The sequence below is a fragment of the Ctenocephalides felis genome, unplaced genomic scaffold, assembly GCF_003426905.1.
Source record: "Ctenocephalides felis isolate EL2017-DRISC unplaced genomic scaffold, ASM342690v1 CF-g0.4_SCAFFOLD_00845, whole genome shotgun sequence".
Taxonomy (NCBI): Eukaryota; Metazoa; Arthropoda; class Insecta; order Siphonaptera; family Pulicidae; genus Ctenocephalides; species Ctenocephalides felis.
This window is the reverse complement of record NW_020536999.1, coordinates 89,977,864-89,996,225: the sequence shown is the minus strand read 5'-3', so window position 1 is coordinate 89,996,225 and position 18,362 is coordinate 89,977,864. Positions and strand designations below refer to the sequence as shown.

Sequence of the window (18,362 nt, the reverse complement as noted above, 5' to 3'; positions counted from 1 at the left end):
GTCTGGTTCTGGTTGAAGACTAAAAAGTCTTTGTGCCATCATCTGGTGTTGGTAAATCTACTTGTTTAGTTGGAAAACATGCCTGGTCTGGTTCTGGTGAAGACTAAAAAATCCTTGTCATCATCTTGTACCAAAGGTGTATCCCTGTTTTCTTCTTGGTTGCTAGAAGTCATATCCTCAATGCTGCTGGTGTCGTACTCATCAGGATCAAGAAAGTTGCTTGAGTCGTTAGATTGAGTAATTTCTAATGAGATGCTATCAACGCCTGCTTTGATGCTCTTCAAAATATCTGCACGGTCCACAAGTGTATTAGATACTTTGCCACTTCTTTTGGCATCATCAACCTTAGTTGATGATGTTTTATTCCTGACAATTTTCTTTGGTGCTTCTTTGATAACACTAATTTTAGGTGTCACATCTTTAATTTTGTTACCTAGACTTCTGGTTCCTGATCTAATATGGTGCATAGCAATATACTTATCCCGAGACTCCAGAACTTGTAACAACCTTGCAACCTCATTCTCTGCAATCTCCAAAGCCTTCTTGGTCTCCTTATGCTTACTATTCTCGTTCATCATCTGGACCTTAGAATTCTTACTCAATAACTGCATGCTCTTCTCCAGTTGCACATTGGCATCTCTCTGTTTAGCAATGTCGTCCTGGAGTTTCATATTTTCCTCCATCAATTGTTGGCGTTCTGGTAAATTGCGGTCCTCGCTCAAAATCTGGAGACGCACATAAGCCTCTTGGAGACTGCACAACTTCTTCTCGGTCTGTTTAAGTTTATGCGCAACTCCTCGTAACTCCTTCCTCATATGATGGTACTTGTTCTGACAACTACGCATGTCTTCATCCTGGTTTCGAAGTAATTGAGGCAACTTGGACTTGCAGTTCTCCAAACGACTCAGGACGGTGTCCTGCTTCGATTGTAGTTGCTTCAGGAGCCTATTCTCGTTTGTCAATTCATTGATGTGTATCTGAGCTGCTCCAAGTTTGTTATGGAGCATCTTGATCTTCAATTTCTGGTCCATGAATATCTTCTCGGTGACGTCGCAGTGGTTATAGTTAATGTTAACGAAGCCTGCATGTTTCTTAGGTTTTTTACCAGTTTTGAGGGATACATTTTTGTAGACGGATAAAGAATGTTGACTGGATTGCGGAAGTTCATGTTTGCTGTTGGTTACTTCAAAACTGTTGTCGTTGGAAGACATTTTAATAGAGCGTATAACATTTCCTCATATAGCAACTTAGGTGTGTATATAAAAATATTAGTGTCATTTTTTTTTATTTGACAAATGACATATTCCACTGTTTTATATAATTCTAGATTAAAAAGTATAAAAAATGGTAAAAAGATATAAATGAGATGAAAGTATGTAAAATAAGGTATACATGTATCAAATATAATTAAACTTTATACAATAACAATAATATATGGTAAAAAAATTAAAATGATGTAAATCACGATAAAAATGTGTTAAATTAAATAAAATTTTGTACAATAATAGAAAAATGTATATAATAGTAAAATTATTTAATAAAAGTAAAAACATTAAAAATGGTACAAAAATACATAAAATATTGTATAAATGTGTAAAATTAAATTGAATCGAGCAAAATAAGTTAAAAACGAGTCAGTAAGATGAAAATAAGTAAAATTAAGGAGATAAAAATGTGCAAAATGAAATAAAATTATATGAAATTTCATAAAAACGTGTGAAATTAAGTAAACAGTATAAAAAACAAATTATGGTAAAAATATATAAAATGAGATGATATTATGTAAAATAAGGTATAAGTGCTTAAAATTTAAGAAAATTGTATACAATACCAATAATATACAGTAAAAAAATTAAAATGATGTAAATCACAATAAAAATGTGTTTACTTAAATAAAATTGTGTACAATAATTTAAAAATGCATAAAACACTAAAATTATTTAATAAATGTAAAAACAATAAAAATGGGGGAAAAAATGTAAAATATTGTATAAAAGTGTAAAATTAAATTGAATCGAGCAAAATAAGGTAAAACGAATAAGTAAGATGAAAATAAGTAAAATAAAAAGATAAAAATGTGCAAAATCCAATAAAATTATATGAAACTTTATAAAAACGTGTGAAATTAAGTAAACAGTATAAAAAAACAGTCCAAATTATGGTAAAAACATATAAAATGCGATGATATTATGTAAAATAAGGTATAATAGCTTAAAATTTAGTAAAATTTTATACAGTACCAATAATATACGGTAAAAAATTTAAAATGATGTAAATCACGGTAAAAATGTGTTTACTTAAATAAAATTAAGTAATAATTTTTACATTATTAACAATAATGTAAAAATGCATAAAACAGTAAAATTATTTAATAAGAGAAAAAAACAATAAAAATGGGGAAAAATATGTAAAATATTGTATAAAACTGTAAAATTAAATTGAATCAAGCAAAATAAGGTAAAAACGAATAAGTAAGATGAAAATAAGTAAAATTAAAAAATTAAGAATAAAGTAAAAATGTGCAGAATGAAGTAAAATTGTGCAAAATAAAGTAAAATTATATGGAATTTTATAAAAACGTGTCAAATGAGGCAAAAATTAATAAAATCGTACAAATTGTAAACAATGAAGGAAAAAGCGAGGTAAAATCATGGTAAAACTAGTGGTGTATGGCATCGTGCCTTAAGGCAAATTGCTGGAACTTACCTTAACTCGAACATTTCGTACCTTAACGAAATGTTCGAGGAATATTAAATGTTTTCAAATAGATTTTTATAAATATTGTAACATTGTGTAATATTTATAAGAGTTATATAAACAGAATTGCAAGGTTGAAATTATTTGTTTAAAGTATATTAGAACGTTAGTCAGAATTAAAATTAAAATCTGAATTATTTTCGAAATACAAAAAAAATTTGAAACATTTTTTTTTCCAAAAGCAATTATTTTGTTAAAGCAAGCAGAAAGTTCTTTGAATCATTCAAATCGGACACTTAGTTCTTTCAAAAACCGCCATTTTTTGCACATTTAGCTCTGTATTTTCCAAGTAGCTAGACCTGCCTTTGCCAAAAACTAATCACCTATTCTCCCATTAATTACAAATTCAATGTTTTTTAGATCGTTCAAATCGGATACTCCGTTCTCTCAAAATCTCGATTTGTCATTTCTGTACTCTTTGCTCCGTATCTTCGTAACGACTGGACCTGCCTTTGCCAAAAACTAATCAGCTCATCTCCCTATCAATAGGAATCGAATGCTTTTTGAACCATTCAAATCGGTTGATCCGTGCGCCCGAAAACGTGACTGAAAATTTGTATCCATACATACATACACACATACATTTTTTCTGAGGTATGCCAAAATGTTCAGAAACCTTCAAAACGTCGAGAAATGCAAAAAAATTTAATTTCGATTTTCGGCCCATTAAATAACTTACCCTACGGGAAGTTAATTATGCAAAATTTTATAGAACATGGTGAAATGAAATTAAATAATAATGTGGAATAGTGTAAAAATTGTATAAAATAGTGACAAAACTATTATACAGATGTATGTCTTTTTTCGATAACAAATAATAAACTTGATAATTTTTTAAAATAAAACATGTAAAACTATGTAAAATTGTTTAAATAAGACAAAACACTGTACAATTATTAAAACATATTTGAAACCAAAAAAAAAATCTTGTAAAATGGTAAACAAGGTAACATTTTCTATAAAATAAGTCATGAATGTATTAAATGAATTATGTAAAATTATGCAAAATTGTATAAAATATAGTGCAATGAAATTAAATAGTAATGTGGAATAGTGTAAAAATTGTATGAAATAGTGAAAAAAACTATTATACAGATGTATGTCTTATTTCGATGATTGTTTGAAATAAAAATTCATGCGGCAAAGAAAATTTTAAACTTGTACTCTACAAAAAGTTAGTGCCTTGCTTAATAAGCTATATATCTATCACCCTTACCTAAAAATTCCGTCAAAGACACCCTCATCCTAAAATTGGTCATAAACAAGCTATAGGCTGCCAATTTCTCATCCTCTATAGCAACACTGTACAATCCATTAAAAGTATTCGGCAGCACATACAACCCCATCCAGTGCATGTACTCCTTCCTTGCAGTAAAGCCTTCCATCAAAGTCTCTACACGTTTATATACAATTTTGTATTCATCTAAAGGAGGCACTGTGATTTCAAGATTGTATTTCTGGAAACCAGTTTGACGGAGTTCAATCTCTGCCAGCTTTCTACGATAATCCAACTAGAAAAGGTAATAGATAAATGTTAAATGTATTGTTTATATCTATTTTATCTTTAACTTACTCTTAGTTCCGTTAACATTTGCTGCTGAGACTCTCTCTCCGCCATTGAAGCATTTCTACGAGACGACAGTCTCTCGACCTTCTCCATAAGTTTCTTATCAGGGTCCATGACTCCTGCTAAATTCATGCAATCGACATACAACTGAAATTTCAGTTCCCTCTGAGCACTGTTTCGAGAGGCTACAGCATCTCGTAAACGTTCTGCAAAGATTTTAGGGTTCTCGGCTTTGAACAAGACATAAACTCGAGGTACTCTATAAATTTGCTTTTCCTTGTCCAGTGTGATTACTGCCCAACGTTGGGTCTGGGGATCAAAGTCACCAACTGCCACACTGGGGGGAGGAAATAGAAGATTAGTGATAAAAGACAGAGAAAGGTTAAATAAATATTTGGTAATAAACAATTGTGGTAATAAACAACAGTGGAAAAATATGCAAAAAAGTGAAAAATTGTTTATATTTTTTAACAAAATTGATAAAAATTAATCACAATAACGGTAAGTTTTCAACAAGGCTTCAGTTTGCACTTAAAGACTCATAAATTTTGAACTGCATGAGATAATTTTCTTTCAATGAAAAAATTAGACACCAATAGCATGCTTCTCTGAATCGATTTGGAGTTTAACTCAAGCAGACACCCATTAATTTTACTTTTATTATTATCCCACCTGGTCCATTTGTAAAGCATATCCGGATCGGCGTTCCTGTAGGCCTTCTGTCGCGCCTCGTAGAGCCCCCTGACAGGTATAAAGGCGTTCGCTGGCAGTGTGTGCTTGATGTCCTTAACAGTGCTCTTCTTGAGCCACTTCTCCACTGTCATGCACTCGAAGTCCTCATTGTCGAACAGCTCCAGGGGGAGGACATTGAATTCGTGACCTTGTAAAAGAAACAAACTTATTTAAATATTGATGAATGAATCTGAGTATTGTTATAATTAGATTATTAAATATAATTCTGATTCTTAAGTACGCTAAAAACATACTCATGTCCTTCAAAATGTTATGATAAGTATAATAGCAAATCTCGATGATTTGTCTTATATTGCAACATAAAATTGCATAAAGTTATATAAAATGCCTGAAAATAACAGGTACTCATATTATGCAAAGTATAACTAATATTATCTTGATATTGGTTCAATTTGAAAGTTAGTTTTAGCTGTTGGCAGTATCAATAGTTTAAATAAGTGCTGGCATAAACACCACATCAGTTATAGCTTTTAGACACTTTCAAAACCACCAACACATTGTGAGGCTATCAACATCTAGAAAATATGCTTTACAAAATAAAATAGGTGCACCATAGAATACCCATTAAACACTGAGCAGCGTTAGCAATCTGAAATCCACATAGATTCCACATGGGTGTTACAGAGCTGAAGGCACGCTTGTGGATTTTAAATCACCCCCGCCGCTCAAATCACACGGTGTTTACTGTGTATTTAATTAACATATATTAATATATATTTAAGGGATGTTCTGTTACTTTGAAAGACCAGTAAAGCCCCATCAATCCTTTACCCTTACCAATTGCATATTTCTGGTAAGCACTCAAGAACCGGTGCATCTCCTCTGGTGGAAGTATCTGCCAAGGGGTGATCTCGGCCTCGAACATGATCGTCTCTATCGGCAGACTCTTGTACTCTCTGCGCTTCCTCTCGATCAGGACGTTCCTGGGCAGAGATTTTGCCGGAAGCGACTTCTCGCAGTACACTTCGGGCTTTTCCGTCTCTAATGGAAACAGGATCTCGTTGTCCTCGCCGTACATGATCCATTTCTCAGCCGGAGAGAGGACGTTCTTGGCCTCCAGGTATTTTAGACGGGTCAGCTCGCCGATGTGGCGATGCTTTTTAACCTGGAGGAGAGGACAGATAAGGTAATGGATGGAATTATGGATAAAATTGTATAGATGATAGATAACGGGTTGATGGGATTGGTTTTAGGTTCTAGCTGACCCGGCAAACGTTATTTTGCTAAGTAAGGTATATTCTAAACAATTTCTAGAGAATCAAAAATATTAATACTTTAAGTGTATGAGGATGTGTTGTTTGAATGCTATATACAATGAAGTATTATAAAAACAATAAACCCCATTAGTTTGTCTATATTTTGTCAATACAATCAAACTGGAAGATTTATACACTTTTTATTCAAGTCTTTTTTGGTCTTTTGACTTATTGATTGCGTTTCAAGTTTTTCAGATTCTTTCTGGATTCTGGATTTTGTGTATAATTGTAAAAAATACTACAGAGCTTATACAAATTTTTGCGAGGAGAGATAAAAAATGAATTAAGTATTTCTTCTTTGAACTGCTTTTTGAAAAGTCTCAAGTAACATTCGATGAAATAACTTTTATTATGGATTTTCAAAGTGCTCTAAGTTCTCTACTCTCTCTATATTCTAGTCAAGATTTTCTATTGGCAAGTAGCACTTTTAGCTAATATAAAGCAACAGAATTCAAAGTGAATCTTAAGAAGAATCTTACAAAGCAACATAATCTTATCTAAATCTTAATAATATAAAATTAGTATTCAACTCTTTGAATAATACTCAACTACATCTCATATGCATAAAACTGTAACAGAATTACTTATTGGCAAGTTGCTGCATTTAGTAAATGCTGACACTTGTAATTATCTTGAATTGAAATATTATGTCTTTATATTAAATTGAAATAAATACTAAATTGGTGTTCTTCTCTTTGAATACTAATCACTTGCAAATAACTGTAGTACAATTACCCATTTGCAAGTTGCACAAATTCTAATTATCTTGAATTAAAATATTATGTTTCGTATAATTCTTAAACCATTTGACAAATGCAAATGATGTATTGGCAAATTTGTTCAAAATTAAATTCTTAACAATACACTCTAATATTGCAATTTCCTAAAGCAACTCTATATGCTCTAAAATTTAAATAAAATATGAAAAATAATCAACAAGAATCAATTAGACCACATATATTGATTTTATTCTTACCTGCCAAGTGTACTGCCTTTTCTTTGGACTAATCGGACAAGCAGTTTCATCGGTAACATTTCTATGAATATAATGTGTGTGCTCTGAGAAATATCCTCGATTAGCCATCTTGCCACAAAATACTAAATTTTAACAACTTGATCTTGAAATAAAAAACTCATTGATTAAATATCTACATATATAACTCATTTGTTAAGTTTGCAAAACTATTTGTATATATAATAATGAAATAAAAATATTTTAATTTGGCACTAGTTTTGTCAAAATGACATTAAAAACTTATTTATATGATTTGGTTTTTAATCAAAAATTGTGTGGAGATAAAATTAAATTGATAATGCTTAGATAATTCAATATACTTAGATAATATTACTTACTTGTTAGAGTTCTATCAAATCTTAGGATTATTCTTGATTTTTTGTACACTACCACTAGTTTCTTCACTTTTTCATTTATATATATATATATATATATATATATATATATATATATATATATATATATACAATTCAAAAAATTTAAACCAATAAGTTACATATTTCAAGGACTTTGTGCTAAAAGTTGTCTTTTCTTTATCCATTTTCGAAAAGTTGTCTTATCTTTATCCACTATAAATGCTATTATCATAATAGAATTTAACCCAGAAATAGAATAGAATTTTACCCATGTGCATCAGACAAAACTCTAAATCATGTTCCTTTACCTTATTGTATCATCTCTTCCTCTCAAATACTGCCTGACAGGCTCCGTAATAGTTTCCAGCAAGACTCCACTCGGGTCCAAATGTCTCAAAGCCTTTATTGCAGATATATAAGCCGTCAGAATATCTGGGGTGTTGGCACCTGGATGTAGCAGTCTGGTCTGCAAAGCATTTTGCAGAGTTGATACTAATTTGGGACGTAATTCTGTTTTGGGGAGACACTGTTTGAGGTCTTCAATTGCTGGCTGGGATTCAGGATACTCTAGAAAAAATAGATAGATAGATAGATAATACAATTAATATTTTTATCACAATATTATAATATAACTAAAATAATATCAATTACATTCATGAACAACTCTAGGTTTAACCTAATGATAATTACTAATAAACTTCATTAATTCATTAATTGTAATAAAGATAGGTTAATCTATAAGATTTTATATTAAATATATATATATATATATATATATATATTATTTATTTTATTACCTATAATAATGTTAAACAACTGTTCAATCCTGGTAAGTGTGTAAGTTTCATACAAAAAGTGTCCTAGTTTTCTTTTAAATCTCTCTATAGCCTTTGCAATTTTAAGATTGTTTCGTGGAATTTCTGCAGAGCCTCCACAGTAAATTTTAATTAACCAGTTTACAACTATACAATCTAACCACTAAAAAAAAAACTATGTAATTAATAAAAAAATAGATAAGTGCATCAAATCTATTCAATATAAAGCAATGAATTATATATATTTATTATCATTATTATTGTTCAAATAATTTTTGTATAAATAGCTGATTCTTTGATACAAAACTTTCAATATTAAATATCTTCTATTATTACCTCTTCTAAAGGTTTAATATGTGACAAGTCAAAACTGCCTTTAGTAGTGTTTTTAACATGTAAATTTATTCTATCCTGAATAAGACTTGTAATGACTTGTCCTGCTAACTTTTCAAGAAGCCCCATCGACATCAGACAGCTGTTTACATAATGAAAGTTCATAACAATAGTAGAACAGGCACATGAATCTGTCTCCATGGAACATCCTGGACATGTTATATCGTCTAGGGAGTCTTCAGCATCTAAGAGGAATAGAAATATAAATATATATATGTATACATATATGCATTTAATTTATAATCACCTGTGTCGCAGTTTGCAAACACCTTGAAAGCCTTATCATAAAAATCATGTACCACAACTTCATAATCAAGAACTTTCTGCGAAAACAGTGTAGCTCTTAAAATAACTAAAAAAGCCTCCAAAGTATCACTTTCTCCATAAATTAACTGCACAGAATCACAAGACTTCCTCATATAATCCAGTCTTTGTAACTGTGGTTGAAAACTTTTAACAAAATCATAAAGATATGTAACAGAGTCTTGAAAGTTGTTGGATGTATTCTGTGCATTGTTTTGTATTTGGAATTTACTCCAAAACAAGGGGGCTACTTGTTGTCTTATGTAGGTTTCTATTTGTGTAAATATGTGTTGGATGAATATTTGGTCTATTTTTAAGTTGCGAAGTTCCTGTACTGAATTTATGAAGTTGTCTTCTGTTATGGATTCAGGAGATCGCTGTAAAAGAAATTCTATTCAATTACAAAGACTACATTAAATAAACTATTAGTAATATTATAAGGACTAATTTTATTACCTTTTCATTTAAAATAGGAAAAGCTGCACAAAACGTTTTCCACAATTTATCAGTCATTTTTATATATAACTATTTTTGTTCTTCTAACATTACCGGTACATAACCTATAAATAAAAAACTTCACAATCTTTCTATATAAAATTTGCTGAAACGTAAATATAACAAATTAAAACTACCTAAACATTAAATAATATATTAAACATATTTATATATGTTTAATATATTATAAAACATCATTTTTTTATTTGAATTCATTAGAACAGTAGTAAACTTTCTTTCGCAAACTGACAGAACTGGTGTTGTGGTTCCAAAAGTTGTCAAAAATGAAATAATATTTCAAAATATTCTTATGTTGGCAACAGTGACATTGGAGCACCGCCATATTCAGTTCGTTTACCGAAGTTCATTCAACTGTCAAACTGTCAAACAAATTATTGAATGGACTGATGAAACATGTAATTTTTTATTTATTTAATTATTCAACATAATTATTAATTAAATGTTATAATAAATATATTATATAAATACATAAGTATAATTATTAGTGTGTATTAAAAGGCAGTGTTTGTGAGATTGATTGATAAACATAAAGGTAGTGTAAAATACTTTGAGGTTATTTCTCATGATTAAATTTTTTTATATTTATTTCATACAGAAAGAACTATAAATATTAAGGGATAATCAAAGCTCAATTGTACCTTTTTATATTTCAGCTTTGCAATAAGCCAAAAGTGTGTAACAAATAGTTTCACATCTGTTAAATAGATTTGAGGAAGGATTCATCTTGGCGACATACATTGTCCAAAACTGACTTCAGTTAATTTAATGTAAGATTAGATTTAAAGATAAAACTAGCTTTAGAAATAAACCCAACCATTGAGAAAGCTTTGAGATTGATTTACTCCTGAGAAATATTACAACTGGATAAATGCATTGCCTTTCTAAAACACTCCATTCTCAAACCGTCAATATCTAGTTAAATTATCATATTCAGCAATAGCTCATTAAATAGTAATCAACTATTTTTGTCAATACTTACAGAACATACACATTGCACAAATATCTCAAAATGTCAGAGGCAGCTGATGATACGATAATTAAAATTGAACCACAAGAATATCCAATCGAAGACATCAAAGAGGAAATTGAAAAAGACCCTGAATCCTGTTCAGAGGATGAAGAAACATGCCAGAAGAGGTTTACAGATTCCATAGTAAAAATAGAAGATGCCCAACAGGAATTATTTCAGGCGCCTCCTTATAAATGTGACAAGTATGATAGGACATTTACAGGGATGTACAATTTAAAACAGCATATGTTAGTGCATGAACATGAATGTAAATTTTGTTCAAAGACTTTTCCAGAAGCAAGTGCATTAGAAGTGCATCTCAAATCTCATACAGATGAAAAACATTTCAAATGTACAGAGTGTGATAATGCATTTACTACAAAATATCATTTAGATCAACACATATGTGCTCATGCCACAGAACAAACTTCACACTTGAACGAATCTGGTAATCAAAAACAAAAAATTCATGCTGATACTGCAAAGAGACCTTATAAATGTCAACTATGTGATAAAGCATTCATAAGATCGAGTCATTTGAATCGTCATATGCTCATTCACACTGGGGAACGCCCTAATAAATGTGAAATATGTGATAAGACATTCAAACGATTGGATGATTTGAGTAGACATATGCTCAGTCACACTGGTGAACGAGCTCATATTTGTAGAATATGTGATAAGAAGTTTATACATTTGTGTAATTTGAATCAACATATGCTCATTCATAGAGGGGAACGCTCTACTAAATGTACAATATGTGATAAGACATTCTTAAGATTGGATAGTTTGAAAAGACATATGCTCGTTCACACTGGTGAACGCTCTAATAAATGTACAATATGTGATAAGACATTCTCACAATCAAGTGGCTTGAATCAACACATGCTAACTCACACTGCGGAACGTCCTCATGAATGTGAAATATGTGATAAGACATTCATTCGTTTGAGTAATTTGAATCGACATATGCTCATTCACACTGGGGAACGTCTTAATAAATGTACAATATGTGATAAGGCATTTGCACAATTGAGTGGCTTGAATAGACATATGCTCATTCACACTGAGGAACGTCCTAACAAATGTACAATATGTGATAAGACATTCAAACGATTGGATGATTTGAGTAGACATATGCTCACTCACACTGGTGAACGAGATCATATTTGTAAAATATGTAGTAAGAAGTTCATACATTTGTGTCATTTGAATCAACATATGCTCATTCACACTGGGGACCGCCCAAATAAATGTACAATATGTGATAAGGCATTTGCACAATCGAGTGTCTTGAAAAGACATATGCTCATTCACACTGGGGAACGCCCAAATAAATGTACAATATGTGATAAGGCATTTGCACAATCGAGTGTCTTGAAAAGACATATGCTCATTCACAGTAGGCAAAATATGTGATAAGAAATTCACAGATCCAAGTGTCTTGAATAAACATATGCAAATTCCAATTGGTGTCCGTCCACACAAATGTAAGATATGCAAGAAGGCATTCATATATTGATATAGCTTGACAGGACAAATGTTGATTCACAGTGGGATAATTATAAGTATTCAATAATGGATTTACATAATCAGGAACTGATACATGACTGCTGATAGAAACTAGTGGTGTATGGCATTGTGCCTTAAGGCAAATTGCTGGAACATTCCGTACCGTAACGAAATGATCGAGGAATATTAAATGTTTTCAAATAGATTATTATAAATATTGTAGCATTGTCTAATATTTATAAGAAATATATAAGCTGAAATTATTTGTTTAAAGTATATTAGAACTTTAGTTTTAATTAAAATTAAAATCTCAACAAAGTTTCAACAAAACTTTTTTTCCAGAAGCAATTATTTTGTTAAAACAAGCAGAAAGTTTTTTGAATCATTCAAATCGGACGCTTAGTTCTCTCCAAACTGTTATTTTTTTAATATCTACCTCTGTATCTTCGAAATGGCTGAACCTGCCTTTGCCAAAAACTAATCACCTCTTCTCCCAATCATTGCAAATTTAATGTTTTTTGGATCAATCGGATACTCCATTCTCTTGAAAACTCGATTTGTATTTTCTGCACTTTTTGCTACGTATCTCCCTAACGGCTCGACCTGCCTTTGCCAAAAACTAATCAGCACATCTCCCTATCAATAGGAATCGAATGTTTTTTGAACACACATACACATACATCCATTTTTTCTGAGGTATGCCAAAATGTTCTGAAACTTTCAAAACGTTAAGATATGCAAAAATTTTCATTTTCGATTTTCGGCCCATTACTATAACTAAAATAATATGACGAAAATAATTATTTGTTCTTGATTATTATCAAATTTTACTATCTTTAAAAATAAATATTTGTTGATTAAATAATTATTATTTAATTTTAAGCAATAATTCATATTTATGTTACACACATGTTGAGAAACACTGGTATATTTTTGAAGCTAACTTCACATCGTTAATCTGTCATGTCTTCTTAAATGTCAAACAGAAATATATTTTTGTGTAAATAATTTTATATATACAAATATTTAAATATAAATATATTTATTTATTAATTGGAAAGTAGAATTAAACTTATTTTGATTTAGAAAATATATTTTAGTGATTGTGAAAGTGTTTTCATATCTTTAACATATATGCCACAATGGATTTTGGTAAATATATATATGTAAAATATCTTTAGTAATAGTTTATTAATTAAAATTATATATACATATTTATTTTTGTATTAAAATTTTTACCAGAGTCTTCGAATTTGAGCTTATTAACTTAATAAGTTTCAATAAAGTTTTAAAATCAGATATACACTGAATTTTATCACAATTATTTACAACTAGTTTATTTATGGTTTATATATTGGCTAATTATTGTAAAAATGTCTGAAGCAAAGAAGTATTAATGCTTTCTTATTAAATTTCATTGTTATTTTACACCAATGATTTTATTTATTCTCACAATTAAATTCATTAGATTAATTTCATTCAAGAGCTTTTGATTTACGATACACAAATATTTTTACAGGTAGAAGTGTTTTCAACAGCAGCAACCAAGTAAGTAAAATCTATTTAAGTATAAAATTACAAATAAAATATATTTGCAATACTTTTTTACGATTAAACAACTAAATTTACAAATGCAATTTTATAATGAAAACTTTGAAAATGTAACATAAAAAAGAATTATCAATATCTTATATTAGTTGATTTATCCATGTGGTATCTATTAACTTACACAATTTATAAAAAAAAACGTTTTTTATATCTTATTTCCATCAAATATTATTTATTATTATTTTTTAGACAGATGATACCCCAGCAGCGATTAGCAAAGCTGTGGCATGCCTTCCAGCTGGCCAAATGTTCGAATTGATGATTCAAATGAAAGGTTGCATCCAAAACAATGCCACCGAAGCAAGGACCATGCTTGCTAAAAATCCACAATTGACATACGCTTTGCTTCATGCACAGATATTATTGAACATCGTGGACCCTAAGGACTTCTTGGTAAATAGAGAAGAATCTTTGCTAATTCATCAAACCTCCAAATTTCAATTTTTCTGTACAATTATTACTTAAAATATTTCTTTTATCTAGGCAACAATGACAGCCCCTGCTCCACCAACTCCTGCAACAGTCCCTGCTCCCTCAATATCAATGCCACAGGCAACAATAAAAGCAGAACCTGGTTTAACACAACAACAACCAACTGCTCCAACCCCTAACATAATACCCCAACCAGTTCCAGCCCCTGTAATGATTCCTGGTCTTGGTGGCAATGCGCCTCCTAGACCTGTGGCTGCACCTCAGCCTGTCCCTGCACCTACAATGGTGCCCCAACCTAGCATAGTACCACCTCCTCAAATAGTTCCTCAACCTAGTATTGTTCAGAAACAACCAGTAGTGTTCCCGAAACAACCAATGATGGTTCCAAATCAACAACCAACCATGGTTACGAACCAACAACCGCCAATGATGGTTGCTAAACAGCAGCAGCCGATGGGTGGTATTAAATTGCCACAGGCACAGCCTGCAGTGAGGGAGCAGCCTAGTGCAGTGGCTGCACCACAGACCAACATTTATAGCGGTAAGGGTAATGGAATTATAATTAATTTAGTTCTTTATTTATAACAAAGTCTTAATAGCACTTTTTCAATTGGTACTGTTTTATACAATTGTTATTAACATTCCAAAGGATGTTAGAAGTCATTCTGAATCGTTTGCCATCAAAGTTATAACCTCTATAGATAAAGTATATGGTATTTTTTCCAGAAGATGCAATTCATTTTAAAATTAGCAAGTACCGGTACTTGCTTTTTACAACATTGTTATTAACATTCTGAAAGACCTTTCAAGTCATTCTCAATCATTTGACACCGAATTTGGATAAAGTATGTATGTCTGTGCTTGCACCATAAAATCCTATTTGCTAATTTAATAAATAAATTCATTTATTCGGGTTTTATAATATTATCTATAATTAATTTTTGTCTTTGTGAGTGCATTTTTGACTACGTATCTTTTAAATAGATAATTGTGGTCTTAGAAAGATAAAAACTAGATAAAACGATTTACAACATGATAGCCCATTATTATAATATAAATATTAAATGAATTTAAATTTAAAATATCAATGTCGATAATGAGGCTACAATTTTCTAATTTTTATTATGTATATAGAGCTTGTAAAGATGAAAACTAGATAAAACTATCTACAACACGATAAAGTTTTTTCTCTATAAAGTTTTTACTATATTATTATTGTTAATTAATTAAACTGCAATCAATCAGTGTCCCATGTTAATATAGGTGCATTTTTTTAGTTTTTATTATGCATGTTTCAAATAGATAACGTTATCTTAGAAAGATGAAAACTAGTTAAAATTATCTACAACTTGATGCCAAACATATTTATCTATAAATTTATTATTCTATTATTATTAATTAATTAAACTTCAACGTCTCATGTTGATACAAAAAATGTAGGTGCATTTTTTTAGTTTTTATTATGCATCTTTTAAATAGATAAAAATAGATGAACATTATCTTAGTAAGATGAAAACTAGTTAAAATTATCTACAACATGATGCCAAACATATCTATGTATAAGGTTTTATTGCAATATTAGTTGATGAAAAAAAAATATAGGTGCAATTTTTTTAGTTTTTGTTATGCATCTTTTGAATTAATAAAAATAGATAAACGTTATCTTAGAAAGATGAAAAAACTAGTTAAAATTATCAATAACACGATGCCAAATATATTTATCTATAAAGTTTTATCGCAATATTAATAATTAAAGAAACTCAGTTTAATATCATTGTCACATGTTGATACAAAAAATGTAGGTGCAATTTTTTAGTTTATGTTATCTTAGAAAGATGAAAACAAGTTAAAATTATCTACAACATGATGCCAAACATATTTATCTCTAAAGTTTTATTGCAATATTGATAATTGATTAAACTTCAATTTATAATTTTAGTGTCCCTTGTTGATATGAAAAATGTAGATGAAATTTTTCATCTTTTATTGTCCATCTTTTAAATAGATAAACTTATTATTAGATGAACGTTGTCTTATATTATATTTAGAAAGATGAAAACTAGTCAAAATTATCTACAACACGATGTCAAACATCTTTATCTATAAAGTTTTTATTCTATTAATTAAATATTTGCTAAATATCAGTCCCTTTTGATTTAATTATCATTCACACATATTCAGATGTCCAATGCCCTTGCCTTAAGGCAACATGCCACTTACATCTAGTTTATTTTTTGATTAAAGATTAAAATGCATTATACGTTTTAATAAACTTTATTATCAAACCACCAACCAGTACATTTACATTTAATAACAAATTGAAAACTTCTTGTCCCACAAATAGCACCAGAAATGAAACCAGGATTTAAATTAATTAATATCGTGATCACCAAATTGTGTGTCAAATTCCCTCTTAAATTCATTTCTATTATGTAATAAATAAGATATAAATATTTCAGATACAGATTTTCGTGCATCAGATCCAAGAATGTTGCGTAGCAACCAGCCTAGTGGTGACCAGGATATGAGAAGTATGTTAGCAAGACCGACACCAACAGAAAGGTTAGTTATTCAATCAATTCGATACAATTCTAAAATACCAATAAATAAAATTCATTAACAATATTCTGGTTTGTAGTACTGCTGCACCAAGTGATCCTAGATCTCGTCCTCCTGAAGTTGCCAGGAATGATCCACGATTAGCTAGAGGTAAGGGGGAAAAAATTATATGAAATATATATTGGGGTGGTCCTTAGTATGGATGTTTTTGAATTTCTCTGCTCTCAGGGGCTCAAATGCTTCCAAATTGATAACCAAAATAGTAGTAGAAATTGCTATTCTGAATATATTAAGATTTAGATGTTTCATGGGTAGTACTGCCTGGTATGGAAAGGGTCATGAGTTTTACCCCTTGCACTGGATATATCCTGATATCATGCAGTAGTGATATCAATTTTCACCTAAAAATATAAATCAAAAATATGTTTCAAGTAAAATAGACTTTTTGGGCACTGCAGTGTAAAATGGCAATGGGAAATCTCCCATGCTATTTTTCCCTGAATCGAGTTGGAGTTTATCTCAGCTCCTGGACCAGCCCTAGGGCAGTACTACCCATTATTATTATTATTATTATATACTTGTTCATTTTTAAAGGTATCATGCCAACAAGACCTCCTCCAACATCTATGGCACCACCTAGACCAGCTCCTGCTTCAAACGCTCCAACAACTGATCAGGACAAGGTAATAATGTTTATTATTATTTATATTAAAATAACTCCTCATTGTAAGAAAAATTATGCAAACAATATTCTTAACCCTTTCCACTCGCAAAATGCTGAATGCCGAAGCGGCGGCATTCGAGTGGAAAGGGTTAATATAGATAAAAACAATGATAGATCAAAATACTTACAAAAAGCGTATTTTTAAACTTTCTACTTACCCCTTTCACAGATATGTTTTTCCAATCTGGAATGTAGAAATCAATTAATGTTTAGCAATTGCATTTTTAATAAGGGGTCTCTTCTCGAATCATTTTATCTGTCTATTATCTCTATATTTCTTTTTATCTTTCCACAGACTGCCCTGATCATGCAAGTCCTACAATTATCTGACGAGCAAATAGCATTACTACCGCCTGATCAAAGGTCAAGTATTTTGCTTCTCAAGGAACAAATTGCACGCTCTACTCAGAGATGAAGACTTATATTGATTATCTTGTATGTTTCTCTAAATAAATATTGTATTTGATTATGTTCTTCTTTCCACTATTACCTATTTTGAGGCTACTTTCTAATATGTACTTTGGACAATTAAGTCCTACATCTTGTATCTATTATAGGAATAAATACCTATTATAGGACTTATACCTTCTAAATCTGAAAAGTTCTTCAAAAGATTAAGTCCTACTTCTTGTAGCGTAATAGATACATTTATTTGTTATTGTTTTTGCATGAATGTAGATGGCTATTACCTATTTGTGGCTACTTTCTAAATCTGAAGAGTCCTTCCTAAGTCCTACTTCTTGTAGCTACTACATGTAATAGATTTATGTTTATTCGTTATTGTTCT

The 18,362-nt window shown here is 30.4% G+C and overlaps 4 protein-coding genes across 4 annotated transcripts; 2 read left to right on the top strand and 2 right to left on the bottom strand.

Annotated features, from left to right (window-relative positions):
* Positions 1 to 65: 65 nt before the first annotated feature.
* Positions 66 to 1,211, bottom strand: LOC113362958 (lebercilin-like protein). The gene has a single exon (XM_026605451.1). It carries the CDS (start codon positions 1,209 to 1,211, stop codon positions 66 to 68), a length of 1,146 nt encoding a protein of 381 aa, XP_026461236.1.
* A 6,797-nt stretch (positions 1,212 to 8,008) lies between these two features.
* Positions 8,009 to 9,728, bottom strand: LOC113362957 (anaphase-promoting complex subunit 2-like). Its single transcript, XM_026605450.1, has 5 exons — positions 9,672 to 9,728; positions 9,160 to 9,592; positions 8,856 to 9,097; positions 8,502 to 8,682; positions 8,009 to 8,271 (listed from the first exon to the last, which is right to left on the bottom strand). The coding sequence occupies exons 1-5, from the start codon at positions 9,726 to 9,728 to the stop codon at positions 8,009 to 8,011; spliced, it is 1,176 nt and encodes a 391-aa protein (XP_026461235.1).
* Positions 9,729 to 10,740: 1,012 nt separating this feature from the next.
* Positions 10,741 to 12,159, top strand: LOC113362956 (zinc finger protein 271-like). Its single transcript, XM_026605449.1, has one exon. It carries the CDS (start codon positions 10,741 to 10,743, stop codon positions 12,157 to 12,159), a length of 1,419 nt encoding a protein of 472 aa, XP_026461234.1.
* A 1,126-nt stretch (positions 12,160 to 13,285) lies between these two features.
* On the top strand, positions 13,286 to 17,990 carry LOC113362954 (cleavage stimulation factor subunit 2 tau variant-like). Its single transcript, XM_026605448.1, has 8 exons — positions 13,286 to 13,404; positions 13,772 to 13,800; positions 14,050 to 14,253; positions 14,344 to 14,833; positions 16,752 to 16,854; positions 16,931 to 17,001; positions 17,446 to 17,534; positions 17,871 to 17,990. Exons 1-8 carry the CDS (start codon positions 13,395 to 13,397, stop codon positions 17,988 to 17,990), a joined length of 1,116 nt encoding a protein of 371 aa, XP_026461233.1. The 5' UTR covers positions 13,286 to 13,394.
* Positions 17,991 to 18,362: the final 372 nt, after the last annotated feature.

Coding starts and splice junctions, on each gene's coding strand:
- LOC113362957 (XM_026605450.1), bottom strand. CDS start 9,728: ATGACTGATAAATTGTGGAAAACGTTTTGTGCAGCTTTTCCTATTTTA. Junction 8,683..8,855: donor ATATTAAACCTTTAGAAGAG/GTAATAATAGAA, acceptor TTTTTTTTTTAG/TGGTTAGATTGTATAGTTGT. Junction 8,272..8,501: donor GTTGTTTAACATTATTATAG/GTAATAAAATAA, acceptor TATTTTTTCTAG/AGTATCCTGAATCCCAGCCA.
- LOC113362954 (XM_026605448.1), top strand. Junction 17,002..17,445: donor TGATCCACGATTAGCTAGAG/GTAAGGGGGAAA, acceptor TCATTTTTAAAG/GTATCATGCCAACAAGACCT. Junction 17,535..17,870: donor CAACAACTGATCAGGACAAG/GTAATAATGTTT, acceptor ATCTTTCCACAG/ACTGCCCTGATCATGCAAGT.
- LOC113362956 (XM_026605449.1), top strand. CDS start 10,741: ATGTCAGAGGCAGCTGATGATACGATAATTAAAATTGAACCACAAGAA.
- LOC113362958 (XM_026605451.1), bottom strand. CDS start 1,211: ATGTCTTCCAACGACAACAGTTTTGAAGTAACCAACAGCAAACATGAA.